Below are 15425 nucleotides of genomic sequence, written 5' to 3'. Positions count from 1 at the left end.
CCCTCGCCTCAAGGTGAAAAAGTTCAAACAGCATCACAGCCAGAAAAAAAAGGGTCTGCTGGGTGGAATCGGTGTTCTCGCCAGTATTTTTTTTTTTTTTTCCTGCTGTTGCTCGCTGCTGCTTGGGTCGGTCAGGTGCCTGGATGGGTGGCTGCCCGGGTCGGGGGTGGGTGTGGTGTGGCGGCGGGGATGGTTGGGGGCGGGGGGGGGGGGGGGGCGGTTCCTCAGCTAAAGCGACGTCTCCAGGCTGTGGATGGGGCTCCCTGGACTTGAAGAGGTAGCTGATTTGCTTGTGTCGGTCGTCAGGTTGATCCCGCTGTCGATGGCGCTGTTGTTCTTGTTGAGCGACGAGGGCGGGCTCGAGTTCTGCTTGAGCGCGGCATCTTCTTCCAGGTCGGTGTCGTCGATGAGGGGGATGTGGGGCTGCGAATCTTCGATCCGGAACTCAGGATGAGCCATGAAGTTATGGATGGAGGTTCGAGACTCAGGCTTTTCTAGACCTTCATAGAGAGAGCTACGAAACGCCTTCACGACGCGGATCTGCAAGGGAAGGGCGGGGGTGAGGCGCACCACCGGGGCGCGGTGGTCGAGCTCTGGGGGTCGGGGGTGGGCTCGGGGGAGGGGGTGGGGAGGAAGAGGGGCGGGGCACAGCAGGAGCTGGAATCCACGGTGTCGTGAGCGCGGACGCGAGCGGGAAGAATGGAAGAGGGAGGGGGCTCAGGTTATGTGCATCCGAGAGGTCTTTTTTGTTTGATTTTACTTGCTTGGTTTGGGGACAGGCTACAGTATTAGGACAGAACGAAGGAAGCCCCGCCGTAGAGACGATGGGGAACAGTGGTTGGAGGAAGCTTAGTCCACTCCAGTGGGCACCCAGACCTAGTGAGAGACTGAGCCTTGTTAACTGGAAAGCAGAGCTTCGACCATGCAGAAGGGTAGCGGGGTCAGGTGGGAATCAAGGAGGAAGGAGAGGCTATTTGTTTAAAAAAAGAAAAAAAGAATTCATCTTAGAAAAACCACACACCGTTAAGGAACCACACGACATGGAACAGATAACGCGTCACACACACAAGGAACAGAGATGAGAGATGGCTGGGTGAGCCGGGATGAAAGGGGGGACACATGAGGGCCAGACAGAGAAGGGGGACATAGAACCAAAGCAGCAAAGCAAACCGAAGCCAACTCGGGGCTTTCTGGGGTGCAGCAGAGGCAGCCAGAAAGCGCGGAGGAGCCGGCGGCCGATGACATTCGGGGCTCGGGAGCATGCTGCGGTGGGGGGACGGGAACCACACGGCACACACAGACGGACACACGGCTACACTTGGAAGCCTGCACAATGTGAACGGAGGTCGTTTGTACCCAACGCTTCTTTCCTTCATGCATTTGGGAGGTAAACACTCGAGTATAGACTCAAAGCCCTGGCCAGTCATTGGAGTTGGCTTTGGGGTCCCTGATTTCCTTTTTTTTTTTTTTCCCTTCTTTCTTTATTTGTGCTTTGAAAACACAAAACCGAAAAATTAGGCCAGAATCAGAGGGGCCAACTCAGCCCCTGGGTAGGATTCTAAGAGGGTTCGGAACTAAGCCACAGAACAGCCGGGTTCTTTCCTTGTCTGGGTCTCAGTTGGAAGCTGGGTTCCCTGCTGAACAGAAGGAGGCCGGACACGGAGGCGTCCGGGCCAGCGGACAGAGCCCTGGACACAGAGTCAGGAAGGCCCGAGTCTGTGTCCCGGCTCTGCCACTTCTGCGGGCGAGCCACGCCACCAGGCTGGTCACCGCCCCCCCCCCCGTCCCGCCTCACAGGGGGCACAGCAACGGAACCCTCGCTTTGGAGAGAGGGTGCCGTCTCTGAACTCCTGGGAGGGGAGCCCTGCCTGCATAGTGAGGGTCCGAAGGGACAAAAGAGCCTCCTCCTCTCTTCCCAGCCCCCACTCAGAGCGGAGCCAGCAGGCGGGGGAGAAACAGGCACCAGTGATGCCTCGGGGGAGCCGACCCTCAGCAGAGGAGGTGGGGGTGCTTCCTGCCCCCACATCACCGGCCTGGGGGTTGGGGGCAGAGGACCGGACAGGGTGGGTGTGGGAAGGCCCTTGCGATCCCGGGATTTGTGGCACTAAACCCAGGTTGGTGGGGTGCGTGGTGGGAAAGCCCTGTCCATGGAAGTGACTTTTCATGATGACTGTGGCTGATGGTTTTAAGTGTCATAGTTCAGGGTTTACTTGACTATTTCAGAGAGGAGTCTTCGCAAAGCACATCACAAGCTCCTCTGCCTTCTAATTTAGAGAACACAGAGAATTTAAGTTTATCAGTGAGCCCTCTTGGTATTGTGTAAGACTCCAAAGTTTTGATTTTTTTAAAAAATTTTTCTCCTCTGCTGCCAGCCATCACTTACTAGTTCTGACTCTTCCTCATCTTCTCAAAACCACCTCTGTCCCTGGTCCTTCTTTTGTGCTGTTGGGCTGGGGATTCTGGAAATCTGCCTGGTGGGATCCTGCTTTCAATAAGAGGCATTGGGTGCTAAGCAAGAGCCAGCCAGACACCATGTGTTAGTGCTGGCCCTCTGTGATGGCCATGTGGCTGTTCAGAGACGTCTTTCTCCCTGGATACCCTATCTGTGGCTCTGTAGAGATTATGCAGTCTTCTGACCTCCTGATAACTGGGCCATTACTCCCTTGGTTAAGTGAAAACAACAAAAAAGATGTTGCAGGCCTCAGTCTTCCTAACTGTATAATGGGGACAGTAATGACCTCTGTAGCTGCTCAGCCTCATGCCCAGAGTGTTCGGAGGCTGAGCTGCAATGAGACGCCAGCCGGGGAGCGCCTGGTGGAGGAGGAGGGATGGTGGCAGGACCCTGTTGTGTGACTGACAACGCGGAGGGGATGACACACAATGAGATGCAGGCCCCTCGCCCTCCCCCTGGAATGGAGACGACAGAAAGAATGAACTGCTCTGGACAAAGACTGTGGGGACAAGACTTTCCGGGACACCCCGCCACGGCCGTTTCAAGTCTCCACTGCGGATCTCTCGCGGCTGAAATGGAAAACAGTATGGGAAGAAGAAAAGCTCTTCCGTCTCCCCTTCCCTGCCTGCCCTGGGGATGGGCCTTTGCTGGCGTAAGCTGCCCTGGGACGTGGGGTGAGGGGGAAGAGAGGAAGGGTCTGGGGTCTTCAGATGTTTTGGTTTCATCAGCACAAAGGGGTGGGGAGGCGGGGTGCTCTAAAGGAAATGCATAGGTCCCGGTCTGGGGTGGGTTGGACATACTCGAATGTTTACCCGGCTTCAAGGAAGCCAAGAGTCTGGGGTTGATTCACATTCATTTCAGGCTCAAGGTTAAAGACTCACAACCTCTTTTAATTTCACTCTCTCTTGCTGAACTCTGTGTCCAGGGTTCTCTAGCCCTCTAGGGAAACAAACACATGGAATATTCAGACAGCGGAGAGGTCTGGGCTCCCCCCCACCCCCAACCAGAAGCAAGCCATTTTCTCGCCAACCCAAGGTAGCACTAAATTAGTTACCAGGATGCTAATGAGAGCTCCGGCTTCCTTTCCTTCCCTTCTCCTTCATCCCCCACCTAAGAGACGCAGACTCCTCATCCTACAGTCCTCAAAGCCTGGAATCTGAAGGGGGCTGGGAGGGGGCATGCCCTTTCTAGATTGGGAAGGCATTGGTAAAGTGGCCGGTCTGGGGTTAGGAGTCTGATGCTCTGGGCCTGGCTGGTTCGAAGGAACAGGAACTTCACTCATGAACGCAGAGCATGCTACGAACTTGCTAAATATGAAGACGGCCTGAGATGGGTTAGGAATTTGCGGGAGTAAGAGAGAGAGGAGCCGTGGAGGTTGGCCTTGCATCCGAGACCTGAATGCTAACTCTGTTCCTGATCGCTGATGGGAGGGCGCCCCTGCCCCAGTCACTGCCAGGCTGATGGAAATCTCCAGAGGAGGAATGGCTTCCCTGGCCCCCTGGCCCCCAGAGCACTGGCTGCTTTTCAGTGCATGTGGCTGTGGGCGTGGGCACTGGTTCCATAGTGGAAGCTCAACCTCAGTGGGCTTGTCTGGCAAGTGGTGCGGGTGGTGGGGAAAACGGGGGACTCTGGAGTCAGGTCTGTTGGCACTCACGTGCTGTGTGATCCTGGCCAAGTCAGGCCACTTCTCTGAGCCTCAGAGACTCGCTCCCGTAAATGGAGGTGTTGGCAGGTCCTCCCTCTTTCCATTTCAGTTGTGAGGTGCATGTGGAGAGGAGGATGTGGGCAAGTGCTTTGGAAAACAGTGGGTGAGGCTCAAGTATTAGGGGCGCACCATTAAGTTTCTGGGTGAGAAACTCGCTTTTGAGTGAATCGGAAAGGAAAGTGAGGTCATGGGCCAGAGTCTCCTTCTGATCATTTGAATGTCAGTCTGACCATACTCTCCGGTCACCGCAGGGCATCTGTCTGCTGGGGCCCCTCTGTCTCACAGTGGTGCTGGGGGAGGGATGTGTGACTTGCTGGGGGTGTTCCAGAAGTCAGCCTCATACTCACAGCCCTCCCCTAGGTCTCTGTGGTCACTTCTGATGGCCCAGGGGACCATGGTTGGACTCCTTCCAAGACTGGATGGCATCACTGACTCAATGGACATGAGTCTGAGCAAACTCCGGAGGTGGTGAAGGACAGGGAAGCCTGGGGTGCTGCAGTCCGTGGGGTTGCAGAGTCGGACATGAGAGGGACAGAACAGCAACAAAGGTGCAGAAAGCCCAGGTGCTCTTTGCCTCAGCAGGCACCTTCTTTTACCCAGAGTCCTGGGTGGGGCGGGGAGATCCTGCTCGGAGGAGGCAGGGGCAGCCCATCTCTCCATCCACCCCGTGTGGGGCCCTGCTTCCTGGCCACCTGCTTCACACCCTGTGCCAAGAAAGCCTCTGGGCTTCTGGAGGGACCTGCCTGGCACCCAGAGGGCTCCTGGAGTCCCTAGAGACCAGAGGAGGCAACATGACTATAGAAACTATTCAACCAAAGGAGAAACTAAGGAGTATATATTTAGAGTTCACGTCATGACTGTGTTGACCTAAATCTGTGTGTTGAGACCACAAAGGCTTTGATCCCTTTTGGAACAAGTACCCTCGTGCAGGGGGATATCCAGGCTTTTTGGAGACCAGATGCTCAAGAAAAGGTCCCAGCAGGGACCCAGAGTCTCAGGCTGGATTCTACAATCACAGGTAAGAATGCAAGACCCCTAAGGAGGCGTGATGCCTGGAGAGATGCAGGATGGTGCTTGGGCGAGGGAGTCATGCTTGAGCAGCCCCTTTAGGGTCCTCTGAGAAAATGACGGGTCATGGGCAAGACCTGTAGGCTCCTTCTCAAAAGCTGTTCCAAAGCTGGGTCACCTCATGGGGTAAAGGGATCAACTTGGCCTGAAAGGAAGCTGCCTTAGAGAAAGGGAGCGAAGGGCAGGTGGAGATGGGCATTTCTCTGAAGGAAGAGTGTTGAGAACCAATTGGCCCAGGACTGGCCTTACTGAGTGGTTTTATAAAGAACAGGAGAAAGCACTCGAGACGACTGAGCTTTCCTCGAGACCGTGAGAGCTAAGATGCGAGGCCGAACAAGTGAGAGGCTGCGGGGTGGCCCGGAGTGCTGTGAGCTCCATGCTGGCCAGGATGAGCAGGGCGCCACGCTGCAAGGAAGAGACCGAGCCAGGGAGGACAAAGGACTGGACCTGGAGGCCACCTCCTGGCAGTCAGACCTGCTGGTGGGACGCAGGAGGGACGTGGGAACGGGCAGAAAGGGACTTCCCACGGGCTGTCCAGCCCCGAGCACTTCTGGTCTCCATGCCTGGAGGTAGGAGGCACCGCTGAGCAAGGCCACGGCTTGGCTGACGCAGGAGTAGGGCCGATGGGTGCGGGCCTCCCGCTGAGGCGGGGCCTCTCTGGTGTGAAGGGAGAAGCGGGTGGGATCAAAGTGCCTTCTGCCCAGAGAGAGCCTAGCACTGACTTCTGGTGACAAGGCCTCCTGGAAACGAGGCTCAGGCACCATCTGCTCAAACGGCCCCACTTCACCCTGGCTCCTCTGGTTTCCCCATCGTTGTGTTTTCATGATGATGAACCAGGACAGGGTTTTGCCTCGTTTCTGCATGCCTCCTGTCATCTCGCGTACCTGGCGGGACTGCACCCACGGAAGGGTTCGTGGGACACACCATCAACAGCACCCTGTGACTTGCGCCTCCTGCCTGAGGGCTCGGGCAGCGTCGTGTCCGCCCAGCACGCGGTCCTCTCTTGCCTGGCGGCAGAGGATGTTGTGTTTTGGTCTTCTATGCTTAGAAGAGGATAGAGGCCCCTTATAAACTACAAGAGACGAGGCCTGGAGTCTCATGAAAGAAGCCCAAGGGCTGGGAGTGAGCACACAGCTGGGAGAGAGAGGACCAGACTGCAGCTCCCCCGTGATTGGGAGGGGCTGACTAGAGACCAGGGAAGGGAGGCAGGTGGTAAACAGGATCTTCTCGTGCCCTCTGGGGCCCGAGGCCATTGGGGGGGTTCAGGAAGATCTAGACAAGGCCAGAGATGAGTGACCTTGGGCGGAAGCCATGGTATAAGGAGATGAGCTCGTGGGAGGAAGCTGACGGAGGGGCTCAGACTCCTAGGCTGCCCCTTCGATGAGGAAGGAGGAGGCTGAGGGTCGGACCAGGTCCACGAGCCTGCCGGCAGCCAGCCCGGATGAGACCGCGCCGTTCTTTGCTGAGGTCAAGGGGAATGGGGTCAGGAGCCTTGTCCCTTCCAGGGAGGGCTCAGGCCTTCACTGTGCTCCAAGCCCTGCTGCCGGGAGGAGAGTACACGAGGCAGCCGGGGCTGTCAGATGCACAGGGCGGAGGACGGAGGGTCTGCACGGCAGGGCACAGGGCTGCGATCCCCGTGGGGCCCGGCTGCCCTGACCAACGTGATCCCTGACCTCCAGCGCACCCTCTGGGGGGGCCTCGCTGTGGCCGACCGGGACCCGAGAGCCTTTTCTCCCTTGACCCACAGTGACCCTTGGCCTGACTTCGACTGCAAGACTGTGATCTCCTGGCCAACTCTGACCCTCATAAGCCAGGCTTTTCCTGACCCTACACTGATTGGGACAGCTCATACCCCCCAGCTGACTGCACCCCCACTTGGCCTCTATGACCGTATGGGGGACTGTGACCATTCAATCACTGAAACCTCCCTGAGTGACGGTGCTCCTTTGACTGACCCAGATTGACCACTCGTGACCCTCCCGACCCCACGACGGCCTGGTGGGTAACCCCTGTCCCTGACTCCAGATGCCCCTGACCCGCCAAGGGACTGCCACCCCGTGCCTGGCTGTGGTCAGCTGATCATCTGGGACCCTCCTCCTCAACGGCCGGGGCCCCTCAGCTCCCTGGGCCTAACCATGAGCGGCTGGCTGCCCCCCAGCCCCTGCCCGCCTGCCCCCCGCGGCGCTGGCAGTGGCGGCTCCCGAGGCGGTAAGGGGGTCACACTCACGCCCAGCTGCAGCAGGAGGAAGGCTGGTCGGAGAGGAAAGAGCATTGGACAACGACACTCGACTAGGGCTAGAGAGATTGGCTACGTCCTGGCTCTGGCTGGTGACGGAGGATTGTCTCCGCAGGGCCCCCTGAAAGGAGGCCCCGCTCTTGAAAGTATTGACTACTTCAATCTGCAACGGAGGAGAGAACGAGGCAAGTTGCGAAGAGAACGGACACAACAGCTTCACGACTGACAGGCGCCACGCCACGAGGACAGCCGCAGCCACGGCAAGACGACACGCCACTTACACCAAGACGACAATACCAGACACGTCCAAGGCTCTGAGAGACGTCTGCTCAGTCGGGCACCTGGGCTTCCCGGGGCCCGGGGAGAGCGGGGAGACCCAGGGCCCGGCAGCAGCACCGCGCTAGCGGCCAGGGGGCCGGTGGGCTTGGGGCGGGCCTGGGGGGGGATGTTAAACGTGGGGTTTGTAGGCAAAGGGGGTGCTCAGCCCCTGGGACCATGCGTGGAGCCGGAGTGGTGAGGAGGGGACTCCAGGGAGGACCGACATTGGCCCAGATACCCGCTCTGTCATGTACGAGCTAGGTGACATTGGACAGGTCACTGCCTGGAGGCAGTTTCTTGTCCTTCAGAAGGGGAGATGCCACCAACCTACCTGGCAGGGCTAAGCTGTGACAAAGCACTGACCCATTTAGTGGTCCGTAAGAGTCAGGCTGGAGGGGACTCGAGCCCACTCAAGAAACTACAGTCCTTGGAGTCCTCCTGAAGGCCTTGGTGGTCGGGCTGGGTCAGCACCAGGGCTCTGTGTGACAGCTGCCAGCCCTCGGGGGCAGTGGGGGGTGGCGGGGGCCACCAGGAGGGCTAGTTCCAGAGCCCACAGTGCTGGCCGTCAGGAGGCTCTGGGTCTGCAAGCTGCTCCCTGAACCCAGCACTCACAAAGGGCTGTCTCCCAAGCGTTAGTTATCCCTAAAGCTAGGTGGGGGGCTGGAAAGGCCCAGGAGATGTTTGGGACAGCGCCCTGTGCAGGGTGAGGCAGGCCAGGTGATCTGTTTGTGTTGCAAATGGGTGGAAATGCAGTGGTTGGCCACGTGGGGCTGCGAGCCCGAGGCCGGGGGGCCCCTGACAGGCTTCCCGGAGGGTGCAGGGGTGGGGTGGGGCGCCATGACCTTCCCAGGCTGGCTAGGCAGGAGACTGACTGCCCCACTCTTGGTCTCTGGGTCTCTTTGTTCTTCGCCACGCAGGGCTGTGAAAGCACCCTGGGAACTGTAACGCTGACCCAGGGAGAGGGATGCTGTGAGTGTAGGGGCCGCACCGTCTTGGCGTGCGTTGCCTGGTGGCAGGCTCTGTTCTGGGAAAGAAATCTGCTCTTGGCTGGACACACATCCCGTGCAGTGTTCTGCGTCAGTGTCCTTGCAGTGTGTTTTAAAACCGAACTTTGTTCCCCAAACTGACTCAATGCCCCAGTGGGGCCTGGGGGAGTGCCTGAAGCATCCCCCACCCCACCCCAGGAGGAAGCTGTGCGTGCATGCGCAGAAGAGCCGGGCCTCAGGGCTGACCCCCTGGCCGGGAGAATCTGGGGCCCTCCCTGGCCTCAAGCCGCCCTCGTGGCCTCCTGGTGCCCGCCCGGCAGCCCTGAAGGGAGCCCCCACTCATCGGCCCTCAGAGCCACCCCTCCCCCCAAAGTCCACTGTGGGCATGACCCTGGTGTGATCCCCTCGCCCAGTGGATGGGGGAGGTGGGACATTCCCTCGCACAGCTAGGGAGAGTGCACGCGGAGAGCGTGGGTACCCCAGGCTGATCAGAGGGTGGGGTCTGGGCCCGCCCCTCATCTCCATCACTGCCCACCCTGCCCCGGGAGCCGCACATACCTGCGTCTGGATCCGGTTCAGACCTCGGAACCACAGGATCTGGCCCCTCCGCAGCTCGCGCTCGGCATGGTCTATCTCCTCCACGTCCTCGTTGAGCTCCTCCTCGGGGATCTCCTCCTTCTGCGTGAGCCTGCCCGCCTCCTTGAGGAACTTGAGCCTGCTGGTCGGGATGGTGGCGATGACCTGCAGAGGGGCCCAGCCATTAGCGTCAGCAGCAGCGGAGGGGGCCGGCTCCTGTCACTCACTCACCTAGTTACCCTCAACTCACCTCCCCACTTCCCCAACCCAATCTTTAGATTTCTTTCTAATTCCCTCGCTCATCCAGAGTCTGCAGGACGCGGTGGGAAATCTTGGGAGCTGGACACACACGTGCCTTTGACTACCCCAGACTTCACTGGTCACGCGACCTTGGGCAAGTCATGTGACCCCTCTGAGCTCTAGCTTTCCCTTCTGGAAAGCTGGGGGGCAGTTCTCAGAGTTGGAGATGGTGTGTCTAAGTCACTGGCTTATTCCTCCTGAGGTCCCTGGGGTGCCCAACCCTGGGCAATGGGCTCGGAGCTTAGGTGCCTGGGGGCAGTGAATGCTGGGAGACTCTTGGAATGTCTGCCCTCCTGGAAGGGAAGGCAATATGGGAGGGGGCTATGTCTTCCTTCTTACTTTTCCTCCAAAGGGCTTGTCCGTAGGGCTGAGGCCTGGGTGGCAGGCCCTATGGGGTAACTGGGTGGCTGGGGTCAGAGGCCCCTTACATCTTCTCTAGGGACAGACAGGGGCTGGCCTGGATACTCTCAGGGGTTCCCTGGGAGTCTGAGGTGGCATTGTCCTTAGGGGTCAGGAACCAGCTCATCCAGACGCCAAGGGCTCCCTGAGGGAGCAGGCCCTCATGAGACAAAGATGTCCAGGCTCAAGGGTGCCCCGGGAATGAGCTTGCTAAGTCAAATCTAGTTTATCAACTCTCCAAAGATACTCTGAAGTTTAAAGAAGGTTATTTTGAGTGAAACTAAAATTCCTTGTTGACCTTCTAGTTAATTTCTGTCACTGGAGTTTCCCACTTTAGCCCGGAAACAGCTTGAAGGCAAGACCAATGTCTTAGGTCTGTTGGGGCCCTCTGCCTAGATCCAGCTCCAGACACCATGTCCTCTGAGCTGCAAGCTGTGAGTTCACGATGGTGCATGTGTGCGTGTGCATGTGGCTTGGTGGGGGAACGTTCTGGAGAGGATCCAGCCCAGGGTTCCCCAGAGCCTCGGGGGGTCACGGATGGCTGCAGGCACAGCGCCACGATGCAGCAGAGATCACCCCTCTTACATTCCCTCAGAGCTGTCTGCAGGAGCTTCTGCTGGGCGTCACAACCCCTGTGACACCCTTTGCGACTGGCCGCCTCAGGCTCTGAACCTTGGCTGGCCATGACATCTAGATAGACGTTAATAACATTGGTCTTGTTACTGTTTTTTTTTTTTTTTCTCAGCTTCTGTTTATGACAAATAATACTTATTTTCCAATCATATTAGTAATATAAGTTGCCTTTTGAAATAAATCTCAGACAGGATTAAAAGAAAATATCAAATAACAGGATCAGTGGTATGTGTGTGCATGCGTGTGTCCTCAGCCGCTTCAGTCGTGTGTGATTCTTTGAGACCCCATGGACTGTATGTAGCCCACTGGCCCGGTTTCTCTGTCTATGGGATTCTCCTGGCAAGAATACTAGGATGGGCTGCCATGCCCTCCTCCAGGAGACCTTCCCGACCCAGGGAGTGAACCCTCGTCTCTGGCATCTTTCTGCGTTGGCAGGTGTGTTCTTTGCCATCAGCACCACCTGGGAAGCCCCTCGGCAGTATACAGATGGAAGCAAAAATCACAGTGGCGATACCCAGATGACCATCATGTGAGACCAGGGTCAACCCCCATTGCTCCAGCCCCCAGAAATGGGGGCCAGACAGCTAGTCCTTGAAGGAGCCGGGACCTATGGGTGAGGATCCTGGAGTGCCCTGGCCAGTGCTCTCTCTGGGGCGTCCCTGCCGAGAGGCCCCTCCTGCGCTGCCCACCTGCAGTACTCACCTGGCCCCAGACGAGCTCTCCTAACCCGATGAAAATGCACCACATCCACTGGTCCAGCTGCAGCGGGGAGCAGCTGAAGGGCTTCCCCCCAAACTGCACGATCACTATCTGGAGAGGAAAGGGGGAGAGAGAGACAGAAAGGCCATCAGGGGCCAGCGCAGAGGTCTGGACTCCCATGGCACTGCCGAGGGGCTCCGGCTGCCCGCTGCTGCCCCCCGCCAGCCAGGCCAGCATGGGGGCCTGGTACCTGGATGGCAAAGGTGCCCAGCACGATGGTGCAGAAGATGGGGTTCCGGAAGATGCCGTCGAAGACGTTGCGCTCGCCGTGGATCTTGCGGGCGTTGATCTCGTTGAAGAGCTGCATCATGACGAAGGTGTTGAAGATGATGGTGTAATGCTCAGAGGGCGGCGAGTGCAGGGGTGCGTTCCTCCCGCTGTCGATCTGGAACATCTTCTCGCCTGCCAAGTCAGGAGAGGGCAGGAGCCGGGCTGAGGGTCGGGACCGGGGGGACGCCTGGCCCTGTGCGGGGGTCTCTTCTGAGCAGCCAGGAGGGTCACCCAGATGTGGGAGGCACTCTCTGCACACTGGGGGGCTAGGTGGGCCTGCGCCACGGGGTGTAAGTGAAGGGGTAACAGTACCCTTTCTTTAGGGGCCAAGTGCCTTGGGTGAACTTTCTTCCACTTTTTTGAGGAAATCTGATAAAGGCGGGAGGCCAGCTGTGCTTCCAGGCAACAGGACTTATAAAAAGCAGCCCCTGGTTGGCAAACTCCTCTGGACTGGGAGGACAGGGCGTGGCCTCGGAACATTTGGCAAGAGGCCTTGGATTTCTGTGCTTGTGCTGTTTCTCACTTAGTTGTGTCTGACTCTCTGAGACTCCATGGACTGTAGCCTGCCAGGCTCCTCTGTCCTTGGAATTCTCCAGGCAAGAATACTGGAGAGGGTAGCCATTCCCTTCTCTAGGGGATCTTCTTGACCAAGGGACTGAACCCAGGTCTCCTGCACTTCAGGCAGATTCTTTACTGTCTGAGCCACCACGGAAGCCGTAGCTTTGGGTTCCCCCCAAAGTGTGGTTGCCTGTAACTGAGCATGTGCTTGTGGAGACCTCTGGGAGCTCAAGGGGCTGTTACAAGAGAGACCAGTTCCTATATGGATGCTGAGCCTTCCAGGCCGGGCTGGCTCCAGACCCACCCAGGTGGCCTCATTCTTTGAGAATGACACCACGGGGGCTGTCATGTGGTGGGGGCAACACAGCTCCCGGTTGCTCTGCAGACACCACCCATGGCATGCCTGATGCCATCCTGTGTCCTTTGGCAAAGCTGCACAAGCTGGTGCCAGGAGGGCTTGTGGGGTTTTCTGACGGTGAGAGTCTAGCTGAACCCAGAAGCACCCAGAGCAGATGCTCACGTAGGGAAGCCAGTGAGTAAACCAGGGGCCTTCTCCTCCTTTCTTCCCCAACCGACAGCTTTCTCTGTGAGTCTCTCTTAGCTCTGCATTCCCGAACATCCTCTAAGGCTTCTCACAATCATCTTTACAACTATCCTGCCAGCACAACCAATAAGAACTGCCCTTTGAGAAATGGGCTCACGCCCCAACCCCATCCAGGCTCATTGGCGTTGAAAGCCCAGCTCAGGGATCTGGGGAATCCCACTGGCCCCAGTTTGTTGTGTGACCCTGGGCCACCATCTGCCTGCCTCTGGGCACCTCCAGGTGTCAGGGGTCAGATCACCTTGGAAGCACCCTGGAAGCCAGGGCAATCTGAGTTCCAGCCAGGTCTCTTCTCAGCCCAGGTGCCCCCTCAGGCTGGCTGCATGTCCTCGGGCAAGTCACCTCCCCTCTCTGTCCCTGGTGCCTCTTTGTCATGGAGGTGGTGGCACAGGTGCCCAAGAAAACAGCTGGCTTGTAGGCAGGTGTGTGGCTCTTCTCCAGGAGGCCTTGGTGAGGAGCCTTCTACGGGGCAAGGTCAAGTGTGGGAGAGATGAGAGCAGGGGCCGGTCACTCCCCCTGGTGTCTCAGGCTCCTGGGGGGCTGGCATGAAGCCCTGCCTTGCACAGTGTGTACACAGTGTCCAGAGCTGTCATCAGAGGAAAAAGCCTAGTCTTTGGGGTTGTCAGACCTGCGCCAGGGCCTGGCTCTACCCAAGATTTGCTGTGTGACCCCAAGCCACCAACTTCACCTCTCTGGGCCCCCATTACCTCCTCAGCAAACAGGCGGCTGACTGGGAGTCCAGAGCGGCCGGGTCTGGGCCATGGAGTCCTGGGTGGGCAAGGCAGGGGACTCACCGACGAAGAGCAGGGTGAAGATGAGGGTGAGCTGGTAGACGGCATGGCCCAGGATGTTCTTCATCATGGTCCGAGAGATAAGGGGCTTGTTGCGGCCATACGGCTTCCTCAGGAGCAGGGTCTCGGTGGGTGGCTCAGTGGCCAGCGCCAGGGAGGCAAACGTGTCCATGATGAGGTTCACCCAGAGCATCTGCACAGCCTTCAGCGGGGAGTCCTGGGGACCACGGGTGAGACGGTAGTGATGAATAGCTCCCAGATATTCATCATGGGAGGTTGGCCACCCACTGCCCTGATGTGCCTGGCGTGGGGCTCATCGCCAGGGTGTACACAGCTCCCCTTGAGGCCGGCTCTGCCAGTGTGTCTCCCTTGGCTGGCCAGCCCACCCCAGGGTTACAGACTGGGTGCTGAGTAGGTTTGCGAGGCCTTCCGTGGAGAATCACCCAGCCCTACCCAGCTCAGCGCTGTCTTCTCCCCCAGGGAGAAAAATCAAGCCCCAGGCATCCTGGCCACCACTTCCACACCCTGTGCTTTGTCAATATAGCCACACCCCCGCCATCTGCACTCCTGCCCTCCAGCCCCCATTGGCCATGTCTCTCGTCCAGGCTCAGGTCAAGAGCCCCCACAAGCATCTTCCACAGAGACCCCAGCTCCCCTGCTTCCTGCTGCCTCTTTCCCCTCAACCATCAGTGAGTCAATGACTCGGGCTTCTCCTGTCTCACAAACAATGCCTGGCACCCTGCCCTCTTTTCACTACCATCCAATTTCTCTTTCAGTTCAGTTCAGTTCAGTCGATCAGTTGTGTCCGACTCTTTCCGACCCCATGAATCGCAGCACGCCAGGCCTCCCTGTCCATCACCAACTCCCAGAGTTCACCCAAACTCATGTCCATCGAGTCAGTGATGCCATCCAGCTATCTCATCCTCTGTCGTCCCCTTCTCCTCCTGCCCCCAATCCCTCCCAGCATCAGAGTCTTTCCAATGAGTCAACTCTTCGCATGAGGTGGCCAAAGTATTGGAGTTTCAGCTTCAGCATCATTCCTTGCAAAGAAATCCCAGGACTGATCTCCTTTAGAATGGACTGGTTGGATCTCCTTGCAGTCCAAGGGACTCTCAAGAGTCTTCTCCAACACCACAGTTCAAAAGCATCAATTCTTCGGCTCTCAGCTTTCTTCACAGTCCAACCCTCACATCCATACATGACTACTGGAAAAACCATAGCCTTGACTAGACGGACCTTTGCTGGCAAAGTAATGTCTCTGCTTTTCAATATGCTATCGAGGTTGGTCGTAACTTTCTTTCCAAGGAGTAAGTGTCTTTTAATTTCATGGCTGCAATCACCATCTGCAGCGATTTTGGAGCCCCCCAAAATAAAGTCTGACACTGTTTCCACTGTTTCCCCATCTATTTCCTATGAAGTGATGGGACCGGATGCCATGATCTTCGTTTTCTGAATGTTGAGCTTTAAGCCAACTTTTTCACTCTCCTCTTTCACTTTCATCAAGAGGCTTTTTAGTTCCTCTTCACTTTCTGCCATAAAGGTGGTGTCATCTGCATATCTGAGGTTATTGATATTTCTCCTGGCAATCTTGATTCCAGCTTGTGTTTCTTCCAGCCCAGTGTTTCTCATGATGTACTCTGCATAGAAGTTAAATAAGCAGGGTGACAATATACAGCCTTGACATACTCCTTTTCTTGTTTGGAGCCAGTCTGGTGTTCCATGTCCAGTTCTAACTGTTGCTTCCTGACTTGCATGTAGGTTTCTTAAGAGGCA

At 57.4% G+C, this 15425-nt stretch overlaps 1 protein-coding gene across 1 annotated transcript in view; it reads right to left on the bottom strand.

Annotated features, from left to right (window-relative positions):
- Nucleotides 1–228: 228 nt before the first annotated feature.
- The window catches only part of ATP2B2 (ATPase plasma membrane Ca2+ transporting 2), a 117698-nt gene continuing 102501 nt past the window's right edge, over nucleotides 229–15425 (bottom strand). Inside the window, exons 18-22 of the mRNA XM_052649317.1 lie at nucleotides 13656–13869; nucleotides 11623–11834; nucleotides 11376–11483; nucleotides 9324–9506; nucleotides 229–540 (exon numbers count right to left, since the gene is read on the bottom strand). Coding sequence (XP_052505277.1) covers nucleotides 229–540; nucleotides 9324–9506; nucleotides 11376–11483; nucleotides 11623–11834; nucleotides 13656–13869 — 1029 coding nt within the window. The remainder of the gene's footprint in view (nucleotides 541–9323; nucleotides 9507–11375; nucleotides 11484–11622; nucleotides 11835–13655; nucleotides 13870–15425) is intronic.

Source organism: Budorcas taxicolor, chromosome 1 (assembly GCF_023091745.1).
Source record: "Budorcas taxicolor isolate Tak-1 chromosome 1, Takin1.1, whole genome shotgun sequence".
Taxonomy (NCBI): Eukaryota; Metazoa; Chordata; class Mammalia; order Artiodactyla; family Bovidae; genus Budorcas; species Budorcas taxicolor.
Note: the sequence above shows the minus strand (reverse complement) of the source record. Positions and strands in the feature narration are given on the sequence as shown.